The sequence below is a fragment of the Crocodylus siamensis genome, chromosome 4 (genome assembly GCF_052110815.1).
Source record: "Crocodylus siamensis isolate JL-2025a chromosome 4, ASM5211081v1, whole genome shotgun sequence".
In the NCBI taxonomy this organism is placed as follows: Eukaryota; Metazoa; Chordata; order Crocodylia; family Crocodylidae; genus Crocodylus; species Crocodylus siamensis.
This window is the reverse complement of record NC_143398.1, coordinates 57857725-57876334: the sequence shown is the minus strand read 5'-3', so window position 1 is coordinate 57876334 and position 18610 is coordinate 57857725. Positions and strand designations below refer to the sequence as shown.

The following is an 18610-nucleotide window of genomic DNA, read 5'->3' as shown; positions in this document are numbered from 1 at the left end:
TGAGTCTTACAAAGAAACTCCATTTTCCAGAGCAGTGAAGCTGTTTTTAAAACTTCTAGAGCTCTATTTCAGTACTATTAGGGCACTAAGTCTTGGTTCCCCAAAAAGACCTTAAGTGCCTGAAGTGGAACATGGGTGGAATTTTTCTACCTCAAAAATATCTGCTCAACCTTGTACTGAAATTCTGTAAAATTCCCTGCACATGCCCAGAAGGCTGAGTAGTTCAGTGGCTAGTCCATGTTTAAACCCAGTCAGGTTCTTCAAACTAGACATTTTCCCACCTAAGTTGCCTGAGGGGCCCAGTCTGGTAGATTTGTTCAGAATCTCTCTAACACCCACTTACAGGAATGAGCTCTATATAAAACACAGCAGTGGCTGCCAGTTTTAATTAAAAAACATGGTTGGAGGTGGTAGTAGTTGTTCCATCCACCTTCTGTACAATGTTCAGGTGCCCATAAGGAGAGAGAAACTGGTTCAAAGCCATCCACAGCCTGAGAGGGTTCAAACCTGCAACTCTGGTCTCCAAGGAGAGTGCCCTCACCACTTGGTACGCAGCTGTTCTGGGGGTGGGAATTTTCCCCACACTTCCTTTCAATCCTGTGTCACTTTATAAACAAGAACTCAAGATTCATTGATCCAGGAAAAAGAGGTGTGAATCTGTATCCCAGTGATTGGCTCCTTCACCCAAGGAAAAGTAAGTCTAGATTCTGATCCCTGCTTACAGGGGCATTTGTCATTTTACAGTAAACAAACTTTAGATACAATGGATACATGTAATCACTGGCTATGCAATTGTGCTGCCCCCCTCTCTGGGCCAGTGAATCTTTAACATTTTTTTTGTTTGCAAAGTAACAGAATGAGACGTAGTTAGCCACATTAGGCTGAGGTCAGGCAGAAAGCAGGATAGATATACAAGTTAGACTAATTAAATAACATTATATATACAGAGCATAAGATTTTATGAACATATGAGTGACAGCAAACAGCATAAAGAATGCTTCAGCTCCAGAGCAGTCCCTAGCTTAGTGGGTAGAGGAGAAATATGGGTTTGAATGCCTTCAGGTTACAGAGAACATTGAACCCAGCTGTCCCATTTCCTGGGTGACTTGGCTAGACCCTGAGTGATTGTATAGGACATTTCAGAAGAAAAGGATGACTCCTCCTGTTTGAAAGATATACCCTAGGCATCCCATCTAATTTTAGGAGAGGCTTCTGAGCTGGGAATCCTCATCTGACAGTTGCTTCTCTGTAATCTGGAGTTGGATACCTGAGCCCATGACTGGAATGGGATTGGAAACACATCCTTCTCCTTAGCGTTCCCAATTAGGCAGTGTAGGTCATACCCAGTTAAATGTATTCCCTGTTGTGCATTTCATTCTCAGGCACCTAACTCCCCTCCATGAATTGTACAGGAAGCTTAAGTGTCTAACTCAGAACCATGGATCTCACTCTAGAAGCTTGGCATCTGACAGCTACACATCACAGCCCAAATTCCTTTCTGGATCTAGACCAAGGGTGGGTAATTATTTCAGCTGGAGGGCTGTTTAATGACTTTTGGTGAGCTGTTGAAAGCTGCAAGGGTAGGCCCGCCCCTTGACAGGTGCTCCGCCCCCTGGTCACCATCTTGGGACCAACCAGAAGTTCCACCCCTAACCTTTGACCTTTGCCACTGGAAGTCCCACCCCTTTCCTCAAGAAATGCTCCTTTTTTGAGGGGGGTTGCCATCTTGGAACCAGAAAAAAACAAATCATATACTAAAACCAAACATCTAATATAACATATTTTTATTTTATTTCAAAAAATATTTTTGTCATGATTTAGTTGTGTTTGCATAGTGTATATAGAGATGATTGCATAATGGCTCAAAACAAAGTCTTACTCTTGTATATTGTGCATGGGCAAGTGTGTGAGGTATGGTTGTGGAGTGGGGAGTGTATATTGGGAGGTGTGGGGTTTCTGGGGGGTTTAGGGTATGTTGCAGGGTATGTATATATGTAGGGGGATTGTGGGGACAGGGTGTGGGGTTTGTGGGGTGTAGGAACCTCCCTCCAAAGGCCCCCCAATAGGGCACACCCCTGCTGCCAGCAGCAGCAGCAGGCAGCAGGCCCTTGGGGTGTTCTTGGCCTGCACAGGTGCTGCCACCCAGCAGTGCACAGCTCCAGTCAATTCTGGGATCTTCACGTGGCAGCAAGGAGTGGCACCAAACCAGCCTGCCACTATCATGCGGGGCTCTCCACAACTCATATGCAGCTTCCAGTACTCACGCGTCACCAGGAGGGAGCCCTGCGCAATGGAGTTGGCTGCCTTCCCTGCTCCCTGCCAGCACATGCAGGTCCTGGGACTCTGCTGGGAAGCAGGGGGTGGGGCTCCCTTTCACTTCCAGTGGAGTCCAGGCAGCTTTACATGGCAGCAGGAAATGCGGAAGGCAGCTGGCTCCATCGCATGGGGCTTCCCCTGCTGGAGGGAAGTTACACATGCAGCAGGAAATGGGGAAGGCAGCCAGCTCCATCACATGGGGCTTCTCCCTGGTGGTGGGAAGTTACACATGCTGGAAGCTGCATGTGAGTTGCAGGAAGCCGGGCATGAAAAAGGGGCATGGGCCACCCATGCAGCTCCCAGAACTGGCTGGAGCCATGCACTGCCGGGCAGCAGCATCTGTACGCTATAAACACCCTAGGGGCCTGCTGCTGCCACCGCCGGCAGGGGCTGTGTGCCATGGGGGACGGAAGTTAGGGGCTCTGCACACCTCCCACTCTCCCTCACACTCCACACACTCATACCCACACCCTACCCACCTGACCTCCATGCTCCTGCAGTCCCCCTGAGCGTGGGCCCGAGGCTCTGTGCTCCCACCAGCTCCATACTTCTGCCAAGCGATATTTCCCCCACCCCCCTCGCCTCCTGCCACTTCCCTTCCTGCTACCCAGAGTGAGCACTGCAGCGAAGGCAGGAGGAGGAGCCACTGTAGGCTGGGAACGCTGAGCAGTGGCTGCAACAGGGGCAGCAGTGGCCCTGCCTGGATGCTGTGCATGCTGGCCGGGCTGGGGCCCTCCTGTGCATTAGGGTGGGAGCAAGGTATGCAGGCTGGGCAGGGTACAATTAATTTGTGCGCACCCATGGGCAGGATGAAGTTGCCTGGTGGCCCAGATCCAGCTTGCAGGCCATATTTTTCTGTCTAGACTTAAGTCTTCTTTTAATGACGAAGCCATATTACAGAAGATCTGCAAAACCAAGGTTATGATCAGCAGTAACTTTCTGAGAACCCCTAGATAACCTGTGTCCTGACAGAATTCCAGTATTTGTAACAGAAATGAGACATAGTTTCAGTGGAATACAGCATTGTCCATGTCCTATTGTAGATGAGATGTGTGCAGTTAATTTGTATAATAGCTGGTGGCATTTCAGTGGTGGATGGAGAAATTCTAGTGTGCATGTGTATGTGGATAGCTTAGTTTAGAAAATGGTGCCCTTGAAGAAGCTCAGCTTAATTGCTTTCAGTGCAGACTTTAGGTCATAATTGGTAAAAGTTTTAAAGCCTTTTAGGAATGATAAATTTTTTATCATTTGGCTTTAACACCAGAGTACAAAGAGTCAAGTAGCCTGTTAATATGACACTCATTTGTATCAGATAGGCATAGGCCTATATAATGAGGTAGTGCTGTCTTAAGAATGGTTTTGTCCTCAGGGAGACAACCCATTTTGGACCTTTCTAACGCAGATGAGAGAATAAATATGATCTGGTCCCATATCTGGCTAGTGAAGTAGCCTACCCTTCTCTCTGCTTTTCTGGAGTGACTTTTATCCCTTGGAGGAACTGCCTCTAGTCTGCGCTCAAAGTTGCAGGGATTGCATTTGTGTCTGGCTGCTACATAAGGGGTATGAACACCTGCACAGTTGCTGAGCATAATCTAGCTCTTAGCTAATTGATTCTAAGCATACATTATGCTTTTACTATTTCAGCATTTTGCAAAGATGGTTGTAGAAATGGAGGAGCCTGCATTGCTTCCAATGTGTGTGCCTGTCCACAGGGCTTCACTGGACCCAGCTGTGAAACTGGTAAGAATATAATTTAATTAATTATAAAATCACCCTAATAAAATTGATAGTGTAAATTATGCAGAAAACAAATTTTCAGGTTTGTATCCTAAAAGAGGCAGCTACTGCTAGAAAGTGCCTGGATACGAAGTAGGTGAGCTCAATGACTTTTTTACATGCTTGCTACACTCTTGGTTTGGATAGGGATGATCCTGCCTCAGGCAGCGTGTTGGATTAGATGGCCTTGGAGGTCCCTTCCAGCTCTACTTCTCTATAATTCTATGATCTTAGCTAGTGGCTCACTGGCCTTGTAGCATAGGACATGAATGACTATCTTAGGTTTTGAAATTTCATAATTACCGTTATTATTTACTCACTTTTCCATATTGAATGAATTTTGGTAGCTCTAACAGGCTACAGCTCATTTGAAATCTACGTATTAAACCCAGATTGTTGTTCACTACCTCAGCTTTGTCAACCTGTGACATTAGTTCAGTAACCCAAATTCCTGTTCATTTTTATTTTGGGACTTTTTGGTCAACACATCATTCTTTACTTAATGTAAGATGGGCTTCAATGTTCCCATTCTTTTAATGTTTTCTCACAACCCTTTTGTTCTGTTCTTGATATCTCCCAGGATGGCACTACCATGAAACCTTCTTTTAAAACTTTCATTCACGGTTTGGGATTGTACCAGTTAGAGCAGTGAGGGGGTTTACCAAGCAATGTAATTTGCTATTATTGCTTCTACTGAATATCTTGACTGCCTGTAAATAATCTTTCAAAGTTAAAATAAATAATTTTGGTGTGTTGATTTTTTTATAATGGATTCTAATGGTAAATGGCCTCAGGAGGCAAAAGGGAGAGCTCTCTAAGATTGATTGGCCTCACTATGCCTAATAAAAGGGCAGTCTGCCATTTATGATTGACTATTGTTGCCATACTATATTGCCTTCAATAAATCTTCCAAATGCAAACACTGACTGATCTAAATTTTATTCTGCAAATGTTCTAGTCCATTTGAGAGGTGAAGAATTTGCTTGCTTTCATTCCGTGTCACTGTAGCTTGAATGCATTTTGTCAGTATGTGCAGGAGGGGCACTGTGTGTAATAACAGAATCTGGGTTGTTGACTTTTCTCTAGAAATGTCAAAATAGCATTTTTCAAATAGTTTGATTATTTCATTTGCTTTTCAAAACTGGGAATGATGTGCTACAGAATATCAAGTTCTCTGTGATGTAATGGTTTCATATTTCTACTGCAGCAGTCTCTATGACTAGTCTAGGTAATGCTTGATGTGTAACAGTGATTCATGAGCTTGTGATATTTTTTCCTATATATTCTTTACAACACTTCAGTGCTAGCAAAAAAACATGCTGAACGTGCACAGTTAGTGGAACACAAAGACTGAGATTTTCCAAAGCACTCAACATTGACCTAACTGCTCTCCTTGAAGTCACTAGGAGTTTGGAGAGCAGAGTGCTTTTGGAAATCCTGCCCTACATTTCCTATATATCCCTAAATATTTAACCTGAATTTCATAAGATAGTTACGATCTGATATCTCCTGTCACTTGTGCATGGCCCATACCCCTCAAGCCCAGAACCAGTAGTGGTATAGGAACCTCTATCACGGTCATACAGTATGGGAAGATTTGTTTTTGCAGGGAGAAAATCCATCATTATCTAACAAGAGTGTCATAGTGTTTAGTGACTCCACATATCCATAAATGGATAGTCTCAACTGCTAGTAAATTAAATAACCTATGATATTAGAGGTCAGTCAGAAGTCAAAGGAGATCTGGTTACCTGCTTTGAGCATTCATGTGCACAAGAAAAGCTACTGCATACATTGTTTGCTAGCTCACTTGCTCTTGATGTATCCTTTCTTGTTCTTGGACAGGATTCTAATTAATTTCACTTGTCACTTTTAAAACATTATGTTGGTATATTCCAACCAGAATATTTTCCAAGCAAAAAGAAGAAAATTCTTGCTATGAAAGAGAAAGCTGTTGCTCTTTCATAAATGGAGTTATGAATGTAATTCCATCTACCTTACCTAGTGACAATCTGAATTTAAAATGGTACATTCCCACTGAATATAGACCATAACTTCTAGTTTGCTTGGTATGAAATGATTGGGGCAGCCATATAATAAATAATTTATATTGGAAGTTTGTTACTGCTTCATTTTCTACGTATTGAATGTATCCCCCAAGGAGCTTTGATCCCTCCCAAGGCACAGCTTTTTGGCTGTGCGCTTGTATGAGGAATGATAAGAACATGTATACTTCATATTTCTTTATTTCAGTTTATAATGCACACATTTTTTAAAGTTTGTGTCTTAGAATCCAGACACATTTGCCATAAGATAAGCATACAGACAGATGAAAATTAACCAGCAGCTGCTCCTGAGCCCCAAACCATACAACAATTAACCAGAGATTAAATGAAAGCCTCAGCTATAATCAGCAGTTCTTATTGTGATCTCTTACCCTAAAAGTTGAGTATGTAAGGGAGTTTTTGCATCATGTTCCAGCCATTAACCAATTTGGTCTATATTGAATGATGGTATAGAGACAAAAAGGCAGGGACATGTCTAAGAGCTCTCTCTCTCATTCTTCTATACTCTTGGGGGAGCTTGCAGGTTAAATAGCACCTCCAATCACAACCATTGAGTTTTGGGGGGATTGTTTTTTCTGAACCTGTTTCTGAGAAAAAATGAAATTTACATTTGTCAACCATTTGCATATGCTTAGGAATTCACTTAAATGCTCCTGTCCACCCACACACCAGGGTTCAGGTCAATGTTTTCCTGCCAGTCATTTAACAAGGAACGCCTACAAAAATTCCTTTGTCAAATCTGTGATTAAACCCCTCTTATTGACTTGAAGAGAGCCATGGGATGGAAAGCCTGATTTGTTTTCTGGTTTCAAGTAAAATGATTTCTTATATTCAAAAGAGGAGATGGCACAAGCCAAATGTATCATTTGTTCATGAAAAACTTACAGAAAAACACCAAGTTCTGTAGGTGCACTAACAGGGGATTAAGACATGATAGGGAAACCTGGTAATGGCAGTGATCACAAAATATTCTGAAAATAGCTTCTGTTAGAACAATGTTAATTCCAAAACCACAAAATTTGTTCAACAGTTTTTTTTCAGAATCCTGATGAAATTCGATTTCTGCTTCCAGGACTAGCTCTGTATTTTAGTTTAGAGAGTACATTAGGTTTTAAAAAAGCCCAGACACATTAGAAATAGACCTGGAAGCAAGAACCAGAGCCCAAGATTCAGTCCTCCCAGGGAGTACCTATATCGCTGGTTTGGAGAATCAGGCTTCCTTTTGCTTGTTGTCCTTCTGTCTCCGTCTTGCATTCTCAGCTTCCTAGTGGCTCAACTTCAGCAGAAGGATGGAGGGTGCCCTACCCAGACTACAATTCTAGGACCGAAGAAGTCCTAGAATTCTGGTCTTCCACTTTTGGGCTGAGTTCTATAACCACTAGTCCTTTGCATAAAAGAGTGGGCACCAGCACTCTTGGCCATTTTTGAGAGTGAAAGTCACTGTAAACTGTGCATTGTACTGAACTGAATGCTGTGTTAGGCATCTTCTTTCCAAAGCATTGGAAATTCTTAATATGTTGCTGTGACTCAGACACTTAGGCTAAATATAGACATTTAAAAAGCTCAAGGCAGAATTGACCTAAGTTACAGTTTTTTATAAGAGGTGTGTCATCGTCAAGGAAAAACGAGTTCAGACAGCCTGTTAATGGTGGTATGCTCCAGGTGGTGCTATACTTAGCATAGGCCATCTTGGTAGCCCTTTGAGGACATCTAGATTTTTCTGTTGACAACTGTAAGGATCATGGATGTACGAACCTTAATATGAATCTCACTCATGGGTGAGGCAACCCATTTATAGGTATAGTAACATCTAAGTGGAGGTGTCTACTAGAATGATTTGCATTTGGCCCTTAGTCTTTAATTTTTGTAAATTTATTTTTAATATCTGTTGTTCACAAGATTAAAATGCAACTCAAATAAGTGGCTTGCCTAGGTAATTGCTATAGACTGGATCTGTAGACTTGAATACTAGTTTTGGTACAAGCTAACTATTTAGCATGTGTGACTGATGCTCTTTCCTGCAACTTAAAATTAATTTGTTCAGGTGCACTAACCATGATAATAGAAGAATTCAGATTATTACCATTCCAAGGGGAGCCTGTGAAAATCCTTTAATTCAGAATCTGAGTTGTTAGGAAAATAGTTTTACTGGTACTCTGAATATAATTCATTGTCAAAGCTACTATAAAGCCTGTTAACTTTGCTGATATTGCTAAACCTGGCGGAGTATTTTAGCACTTTTAGCATCACAAGAGAATTGCTTTCATTTAATCCCTTGATCCCTGGTGTTCAGTTAAAACAACCACAGCCAGTTCATGGCTAGACAGGTTCTAAATCTAGGAAACAGTGATACAAATGGTACTTGAAGCCTGTGTAGCATTGGACTCTGAAAGAATTGGAATTACTGGTAGCATACCCTTTAAAGATTCTAGATGCTAAATTTATTAGAACCTTGCAATGGACTTTTTAAGTATCACATTTAGAACTCTAACAATTAAAAAAAAAAAACAGTTTGCCTTGGAAATTTTTCAAAAAGAAATGTATTTTACTAGCCCCGCTTGTTGTGCCCCTGCTTTCACATCAGAAGGTACAAGTTTGGACTAAGTGACCTTGTGAGTGCCCTTCTACCCTACTGATTTCAGTTCACTGCTAAATCTGCATATTAAGATAAGATTTTGAAAGGTTTAGCAAATTGCGATTCCTGATTTGACACATCATCTAACAGCTTAACTTTTCAAGGGTCAGTGAGGCCCCTGAAAAGTGTCTCAAATCAGGCACATGAACTCATTGGTCATTTGTAGGGATCTCCAGAATTTATACTGGAAGCACGTGGTTCAGAGGCTTCTTTAATTCTGGACTTTCTCCCATGCGCTCCCCCGTCTGATTGGTAGAGGGCCCCGTCGTTCACTGCTTGATGGCTGGGAGGTGAAAACCACAGCTGCAGTTGCTATGAGGTTGAAAAACATCAGGTATGGGCAGCAGGTGATAGGGCCTCTTGGCCAATCAATAGTGGGGGGGCATACAGGGGAAACTCCAAGATTAAGGAAGCCACTGCACCGCCCACTTCCAGCGTGAGTTCCAGAGATCTCTAGTCACTTGTGAAGATCTTGGCCTCTGGTTCTAAGTGAATCAACAGTTTATGCAAGCAAATAAAATAATACTGTATTTGAAATTTAAATGTCAATCAAGTATTTCAGTTTGAATCCATATTTCTTAAATAAATTAGTTTAAATTTAACTTTTAACATTACATAAGCATTTCTAGTTCATTTTCTAACCTTAGTCCATTGCCAGAGCTCTAACTTCAGCCAGTAGAAGCTTTGCCTAAACAAAAAAGAAAGTTGTACCACTTTAGTGGAAATTCAATGTCCTTTTGCTTTACATTAATTTTTAAAATTACCAAAAATCACCAAATTAAAAATACCAAAATAAAATTTTATTTATTAATGTAGGTATTAGATTTATATGCTGTCATCCCCCAAAAGAAGTTCAGGGCAGCTTACAGTAAAACATAAATAAATTATAAAGACAAAAAATATTAAAATAAATAATGCATAACAGAACAAACTCACCAGACAGTGCCCAAAACTTAACTCCACCAAAATAAAAATGTCTCACAGCATTTCTGGAAGATGAGCAGGCTCAGGCTGTGATGGATCACACAGGGAAGGAAATACCAGAGCTGCGGAGTGACTAGCAAGAATGGCTTCTATCATGTTTTTGCTAAATAAAGTTGGTGCACAGATGGAGAATGCATGAGATTGTTCTGGGTTCACCTTAGGAATCACAATAGAAAATAATGGAGAAGATGGTTCCTTTAGGAGTGCAGAACCCAGATCCTTTAGGGCAGGGGTGGGCAAAGTCCAGCCCATGGGCCAGATCTGGCCTGCAGTGGACTCAGTTTCAAAGCAACCCCTGCCCACATGGCTGAGACCAGTTTCCATGGACACCTCAGCCGCAGCTGCGCTGTGATAGCACAAGGCTGGGGTTGCCATGCAGACCAGGCCCAGCTATGCTTGGAGGACAGGGGGCTGCTCTGGAGCTGCTGGCATCTTGCAGTGGGGGCAGCTTCATCCAGGGCCAGGGCAGAGCTGCAGCCTGCATGATCTGGGTAGGGGTGTGGAGGCAGAGGATCATGGCGCTGCCCTAGCTCAGGACCATGCGGTCACCGTTGCAAAGAGCTGGGGCAGAGCAGCAATCCACTGCCTGTGGTGTGCCCCTGCCTGAAACATGCAGGCTAGAGATCATGCCAAAGGTGATCCCTGCTGCCTTCTGCTGTGCCATGCTGCATGGGGGGCTATGCCATGATCCCCCCAGAAGCCCCAGCAGCTGCTGCCACAGCTGGTGAATGCAGGGCTTTTATTTTTATTTTTTAAAGAGCCAGGAGCTAGGGCCAGGTGGGGCAGCTACCAATGGAGCTGGGAGAGCAGATAGGGGATGAGAGCTCATGGCAATATCTCTTCAAGCTAGCAATAAGCTTGAAGAATCAGTTCAGTGGGGATTGCCCAGGAGCTGGTGAGTGCGGGCTTTTTTCCCCTTTTTTTAAAGAACTGGGAGCTGGGGCTGGGCAGGGCAGCCATGAGGGGGGCTGGAAGAGTGGGCGGGGGTCGGGAGTGCTCAGGGGGAGCTGGGGGAGCAGGCAGGGAGGGGGCTTGGCTGGGGTCCCTCCATGGTCTACTCCCCCCCCTCCTTCTGCCCCCCACCTTACCTGCACGGAATCTGGGTCAAGCTCCCTGCGAACAGGGACTGCCCAAATCTCTGTAGCTCTCTGAATGTTTTCCAGAGTGATTCAGAGAGCTTTGAATTGATTCAGACCTTTTTATTGGTCTCCTGATTTCATTTGGATTCAGAGATCCAGCTACTGAATCAAGCCAAATTTCCTCTGAATTGAATCAGCACCCGAAGCTTTGCACAGCCCTACTGCTAGACCTTGTGAAATCCTCACATGATGGAATGAAAGCAACTGTAATGTATGAAAACCAAGAGTCTGACTTGTTCAAAATCAACAACAGGGTGAAGTAGGGCTGTATATTGACTCCCACATTGTTTAATATTTATGTCTCATTCCTGTTTCAACACACATTCCATGATGTTTGAGAGGATGTATATGTCTACGCTAGACATGGTGAAGGACTGTTCATTGCAAACTTTCAAACATTGTAAAGTTTAGAGCTAAAACAAAAGTAAAGGAAATCATCATAAGGAACCTGTTTGCAGATGATACAGCTTTTGTGGCAGTTCTCTGACTCATGCAAAATCTGTGGGCTAGCAATAAGTTTGAAGAAGACTGTTATCATGCACCAAGGCTCTTCAGAATCAGTTCCAGATATCACCCTAGATATAATATTCATCTGGAAGTTGTTGACTGATTTTTCTACCTTGGCTCTACTGTTACCAGCAATATAGATCTTGATGCTGACTGAGCTCGCTATAGTAGAATCAGCAAAGCAGCCAGGAACTTTGGTCTTTTCCAAGACAGAGCCTGGAACAATAACAAACTGTCAGCTAAAATGAATATCTGTATTTTTGAGATGTGTTTTATCCACTCTTCTGTATGTGGCTCAGAAACATGTATGACCTATGCCAAACATCAAAACTAAACAGCTCTCATATCAGATGCCTGTATAAAATTCTTCGAATAAGATGGCAAGACAGGGTGATAAATGTGAAAGTGTTAAATCATGTTGATATGTCATTCATGAGACCGTTGATTAGTGAGAAAAGAGTCAAGTTGCTTGGTCTTGCCAAGTGAGTGCTGGATCACATCCTGAAGCATGTGCTGTACTCTGAAGCTTATGAAGGATCTAGAAAAGAGAGGCAGACCACTGCATAGATTTTGGGATGCTTAAAAAGATGACTTAGTATCCTTTGGAATCTCTATGGATGTTTGGGAAGGGAGTGCAGAATGCTGCTCTGGTTCGCAGAGTCAGCTTGCAAATGGAGCGAGGCACTGAGGCAGGCTGGATCCAGTTTTGTAATGACCAGTGTCAGAGGAGGAAGGATCTGCTGCACAGATTCAGAGCATTGCTAGTGCATGGGTGTGCACTACCTGTGGGTGGGACTGTCACTTGTGCATAGGACTCAGCAGCCATCAGAAAACTCATACAACATGCTCTGTAAAAAGCAACAGTGCCAAATGAGATGGATTACTAGCTTCATGGACCAGGATAACATCCTTTTGAGTTGTCATGGTATATGCAAATAACAAACCTACTCAGTGAATTTACATAATATTACTGAATATGAAAATCCGTTTTGAAAAGTTATTTTAAAGTACCGTAGAAAAAACAGTATACAATTATGTGTACACTTCTGGGCAGTAGCACACCATCAAGTTTTTAGTCTTCTATCAGAGCTAATGAAAGACTTAAAATAATTATATTTTGTACCTATAACAATTTTTTAACAGTTCTGGGTGTTTGCTTGTACTTGATCCTTTGCTCTACTGTACTTCAAGAATGACTGTGCACTTTAAAAAAAAAAAGTTTGTGTAAATGTTTTTGATGACTTCAGTAGTTTTTAATGGGAAGCTACTATGCAAGAAGTTTCCCTTCTGAGTTCTGCCAATATATTGATTAGACTCTAAATAACCAGGCTATTCTAAGACTACCTCTCTTGGTAGTTGCAAGGTATGCAAGTCATTACAAATGGTGAGATTGTTTATGTCATGTAGAATCATTTGTTAGGGATAGGCTGAAATCACCAAATTAATTTTTGGATGATGACCTCATGTAGTGTTCTTATTGCTGGATATAAAAGATATTGAATATGTCTGTAGGGCATGTAGAAAGGCTAAGTGCAAATAACCAAATGATGGGGTATACCACTTTACACCAGCTGAGGATTCAAACTAAAGGGTGTGTTTTTGGTTTTTTTAATTTGGTATGAGTTTGATGAAGACTTTGAGTAGTAATTTTCAACATATACCATAGGGCTATGGTCAAATTAGAATTTATAAAAATGAAGGAAGTGAATTTTTGTCTTATTTGCAGTAAGCTTTCACCAGGAAAATTTCAGAAAGCTGAATCTTTACATCCTTCAAGTGTGGCAGAAATATTAACATGCCTTTCTTGTGTTAGCACACGGGAGCCTGAGGCTATGGCAAGGCTCGCAGACTTTCTCCCTAGTTGGGAAGGTGTTCCAGGCAGTGTCGTCTTCTTTGACTTACCCCAGTTCAAAAAAACAGCTTTAAAAATAATGGATGCTTGAGTCTGAATCTCTAGGTTGGCTACCTTTAATCTGAATAGATTGTTTTAAGAATTATCTTAGTTTCTTTATCTATCAGAAGCTAATGTCTATCATGCCCTAACCATCCTACAATCATCTCTTGTGGGCATTGTGGCCAATTAAGTGGGATTTTTGGCATGTAAAATATGTATTGCCTAGTTACTGGGAGCTAGGATGCTTTTTTGCTTTAATGGCTCCTGGTGAAGTAGAGAATGTAAGGAGGGATAGCACATTATTGCTTTTTCAATTCCCACTGAGGTCCAGCAAGGATGTGAACTCCCAGTAGCTCTTGGATGGGGCACCAGCCCTGAAGGGTACATGCAAGGAAGGGAATTCCAGAGCTGAGGAGTGACTAGAGAGAATGGCTTCTACAGTACTTCTACTAGTAGAATCACAGTTTCAACGGAATAAGCCCTAACTGTACAAGTGTTCAAACAGTTTCTATTGGACCAAAATGGTTGGGTCTGATAGAAACTTCTACCTCATCCAACAACCTAGTAAATGCCCCTGGTAGAATTTTTACCAGAGAGACAAAAAATTTTTCACTTCTCCAGTAGAAGCCTCCATGTTGCTTTCCAGCATCCCAGAGTGACTTGCTTTATCCCCTTCCCTTCAGGGACACGGTCTGTAACTCAGCTGGGCTTCATTGTTTCAGCCAAATCACAGACTAAACCCCTCCCTGTCAGCCACAGGACTGGAAAAGCCTGGCCCCTTTTTAACAGCCCCAGAACTGCAGCTGTTAAATCCCTAACCCTGAGCAGGTAAAGGGAAAGTAATGCACCAGCACCCCCAGACCCTGCACTATTCTCCAAATCCCCTGGCTCACCCCCTGGAGACCTCAGTTCTAGCCCAGGTCCTTGAGATCCCTAACTAACCCTTGCCATGGACTTGGACTTTGCAGAAAACACCTCTACTATTCCCAGAGCCCCTTTATCCATTCCCCTAATGGACTCCAGACCCTATGCTATACCCTGAACTAGATCCACTCCCCCCCACCACCGTGGACTGGCCTGCCCCTGCCAGAGCCCCCTGACTCACCTCACCTGGAACCTACCTGAACAGCTAGTCCATGTCAGTGGACTTCATTCTCAGCAAGGGCCTGTCAGTGCTGTTTGGGTAGAGCAGGGGGCAGGAATCCAGATCCGCCAAACTTCCACCAGACCCTTCCACCTACCCAAAGAGCACTGACAGGTCCCCAGTAGGAGTGGAGCACATTTGTATGGATGAGCCAGACTCTATCAGAACCACCCCAACTCTGGCCGTTGTGGGGCTTCATGTGTTGCAGTTCCAGCTGCACCACAGGCAAAGCCCCACCGCTGTAGCAGAGACCAGTAATAGCTAGGACAGACAGCCATAGCAGCACTATGGGCAAAAACCTCATTGTGGCTGCCAGATCTTGCCCCCCCTCCCTCATACCTAAACAGAGATTCCAACTCCCTACTCTCTTCCCCATGGCAGCACCCAGCCCATGAGCACACAACCCCAACCTGCCAGTATCCACCCTCAACCCACCAGTACCTAGTGCACGAGCACCGGACCCCAACCAGACTCATCTGGTCTGCACTGGAACTAGGTCTGTTGGCTGGTGCCAGAGAGGTAGTGATCCACTGCAGGCTGCTGGAGGGGAAATTGACAGACTTGAAATGATAGCACCACCCACTTGGGGTTGCTCTGAAAGCCTGACAACTGGGAGTGGTATGAAGGGTAGGGAGGAATAGCCCCCTGTGGTGGACAACGAATATGCCCTGACCTGTACCCTTGGGTACTGTCATGTATCTCCAGACAGACTGGGGAGCCTGCAAAGCGTGTTGGGATGCGTACTCTGGGCCTCACCTGGCTGAGTGCCTGCATAGTACATTGCTGCCCTCCAGATGTTTGCACAGTGTTCTACCAGTAGAGTTTGCAGCTGCTTAAATTAAACTACTCGATTTCTACATTTGAACACTTGCACTCATGCTAAGTGTGTTACTGAAAGATTTATATTAAGTATTGTGCATATTTTTGCTGGTGTGATTTATTTTAAATTCTGGTCTCTGCTACTCAGTGCAAGATTCATGTCATAGACTGTCAACCTTTATTTTCTTTAAAATTAAGTTTCTTTGTTCTGTTTATCAGACTCTTGCAAAAATTAAAACCCGCTAATGCCACCAGTCTTTTCAGAAACATTCAGTTATTAGTTTTTCTATTTTGCTAAATACAATCAAATATGTTACTTCTTTTGTTTTGTTCCTTGTCAACTCTGGTAAAAGTAATTTTACTATTCTCCATCCCAGGCTTTGAAAAATTTGGCCAGATATTTAGCTGATGTACATAGATGTGGCTCTACTGAAGTCAGTAGCATATTTCCACGTTATGCAATATAAGAATCTGGTTTATAATCTTTAAGAACAATTCTTCTGTTTCTCCAAATTGTTTATTCTTTAAGAAATATTTATTAATAATTTCAACGAGCATTATCCTAAGAAATGCTTATGTGTATTACTGTGGATAAAGAAAATAGCTATCAATTTTTGTCAATATAATTTTGTGTGAGAGATGGGTTTTTTAAATTTCTTTTTATTGGACCACCTGTGTGGTTGAGAGGTTTGGCAAGCTTTTGGGCACACATTGCCCTCCCACAGGTCTCAAGGGCAAAAGCTTGTGAAACCTCTTTTCACCTGTATACTAGGTCAAACAAAATATATCACAAAAAAATCCTTGCCTCGCACATTTTATGGACCATCACAGCTACATTCCCATAACATTCCATTCCCACTATTAATAACATGTTGTTATTTCTGAGAAACAGTAAAAAAAAAGCAAAGACCACAAAAGTGTATTGCTGCATACAACCAAGTGCTTTAATATATTCCTGTAAAGCAGGGCTCAGGTGAGCAGGAATCTTATTAAGCTGGAGCCTGGCTAAAGGAGCCATAACATTCAGTGCAAAATTTTCAGAGCTTTACTCCCATAAATCACCTTCTTTCCCTCCAGTATATTAGTATTCAAGATGAATAGACACCCAGTTCTGCATGCATAAAGATAAAACCCGTTACCATTAATGTTTGCACCCTTCATCAAGTAAGAAATATATCAAGATTTAATAAAAGTCAAACTAGGGTCAATTTCAATGGATATTTTATGCCACAGGGATCTCTAGTGTGATGCATTTTTCTAAGCCATTTAAATGCCACCACAAAAGACATCCTGCATTTGTCTGCAAAATTTTTCTGCATAGCGTTTTGTAGACCACATCCTAAAGAAGACTGAGCATTTAAGAATAAATCCTAAAGTAGGTACTCAGAAAACGCTTCCTCTTTTTCACTTACACAGACTGTTGGGAGCAAACCAGATAGAGACTTCCTTCCTCTCTATAGAGAAAAGGGAACCAACACTTTTAAGATGTTGTACAGAATGGCTAGAACTCAGGCTCTAACTCCCTCCAGTATGTGTTTCTCTATAAGCCTGTGTAGGAGTTTGTTTTTACTTGGTGGAGGCGAGGGACTAGACACACTCACAGTGATGTGGAAAACAGTGGCTGCATAAAGTCTGAATACAGTAGCTGTAAAAAAGGTGTGCCTCTTCAACAACAACAGAATCTCAGATTTGGGTTGGGGTGGAATAATTCATCCTAAATCAGGATAAAAAAACCAGCAATTCATACTTTTTTGTGGGTGGGAAAACTGAAAAATTCAATGTGGGAGAAATTAAATAGGAGCAGGCTTATTCTTGAGGCATCCTGCTCTCTGAGGATGCCTAACTCAGGTAGGAAACTTGGAGCCTGCTTACTCAGTGGGTATATTGACAAGAAACCAAGCCCTGCCCCTGGCAAGATGTTCAAATTCATAAAATCACTTCCAGATGTGGCATGCTGTCCAGTAGCAGTCTGGCTTGATGGCTTGAGCCAGATGGGTCAGGCTGATTGGTTGGGACATTTCCCTTCCCCAGCAATCAGAAGAAGGCAGGAGGAAGGCTTGCCCAGCCCTGACCTAGGTGTGAGGTAAACAAGAGGACCTAAGGGGGGAACTAACCCCTCAGACTTTCTTATTGGTTTGTTTCCAATCTGGGGGTGGAGCATCCAGAGGGAATAAAAGCCTGTGTGGCCAGCGTACAGGCAGGTTCAATGGGGGACGACAAAGAGGGCTGCGGACGAGCTGGTGGAGCTGACCAGCGGAGTGGAGCAGTTGCTCTAGAAGTCCCTAGAAGATGCTTCCACTGAGCAGGAAGCACCACTCAGCTGAGTGGGGAGTGAGCTATGGCATCAGTGCACAGATTGGTGCAGGGAGGGTCTAGGAGCAGACTGGACCTTGGTGGCTCCCCAGCCCTATACAAAGGAGGAGGACTCGGTGCATGGATTGGTGCACAGGGCTGTAGAGCTGAAGGGATCGCTGTGGGCTGCATGAGGCAGCATGGCTCCCCAACCCTTCACAAGGCAGGAGCCCTCGGTGTACAGATTGGTGCATAGGGCAGTGCATGGGGCAGAGAGAGCTGAGCAGAGCTGACAGTACACCATGGCTGCATGAGGCAATATGGGTCCCCATCCCTGCACGAGGCAGGCACCCCTTCGGTGCATGGGGCAGAGAGAGAGAGCTGACAGGGCTCAGTGGCTGCATGAAGCCGCTTGGGCCTTCCTTCAGTGAGCGGCAGCCGGGCAGGTTGACCACTCCAGTGAAGGAGGACGCACTACATCCAGCCCACAGATAGAGATGAGCCTAACCCTCCAAAGCTGCTGGGAGTCATGAGTTACCCGGGAAGGGGATTTCCACAGGGGGGATGGGGCTCTCCCCCATTCGGGTGATCAAAGGGAAGTCCCTGACGTAGAGGGGGAATGACTTCCAGTGGGAGTAAAGAGAAACCTAGAGCTCCACCTGTTTGTTAAGGGTGGTGTCCATGATTATGGGGCCTCTCCTAGCTGTGACCTAGGAGAGGGTGATGGTGTTCCTTTAAGGTAGTGGGTTCCTTGCCCTGGTACCGCTTCTTCTTTGGGCACAGCTGCTGTGCCACTGTTGTGTTCTGGTTCCTCGTTTTGTTGGGATTTTCATTGTAAACTTGCATCTTTAATGTTGCATTGTGAGAGGATTGTAAGCTGCTCTGTTTATCCTGCTAGTAGGGTCTGCTAGCTCAGCCCTGACTCTATACCTGAATTTATTGTATCGGTTAGCATTATGTATTGGTATCCATTTCATAGATTTCATAGACATTAGGGCTGGAAGGGACCTCGGGAGATCATGGAGTCCAGCCCCCTGC

General features: G+C 43.4%; 1 protein-coding gene across 2 annotated transcripts in view; it reads left to right on the top strand.

Moving 5' to 3' along the window:
- Positions 1-18610, top strand: part of NELL2 (neural EGFL like 2) — a 266470-nt gene that overhangs the window by 200723 nt on the left and 47137 nt on the right. For both annotated transcript variants that reach the window (XM_090042380.1, XM_090042379.1), the window contains exon 15: positions 3961-4056. In XM_090042380.1, coding sequence (XP_089898506.1) covers positions 3961-4056 — 96 coding nt within the window. The remainder of the gene's footprint in view (positions 1-3960; positions 4057-18610) is intronic.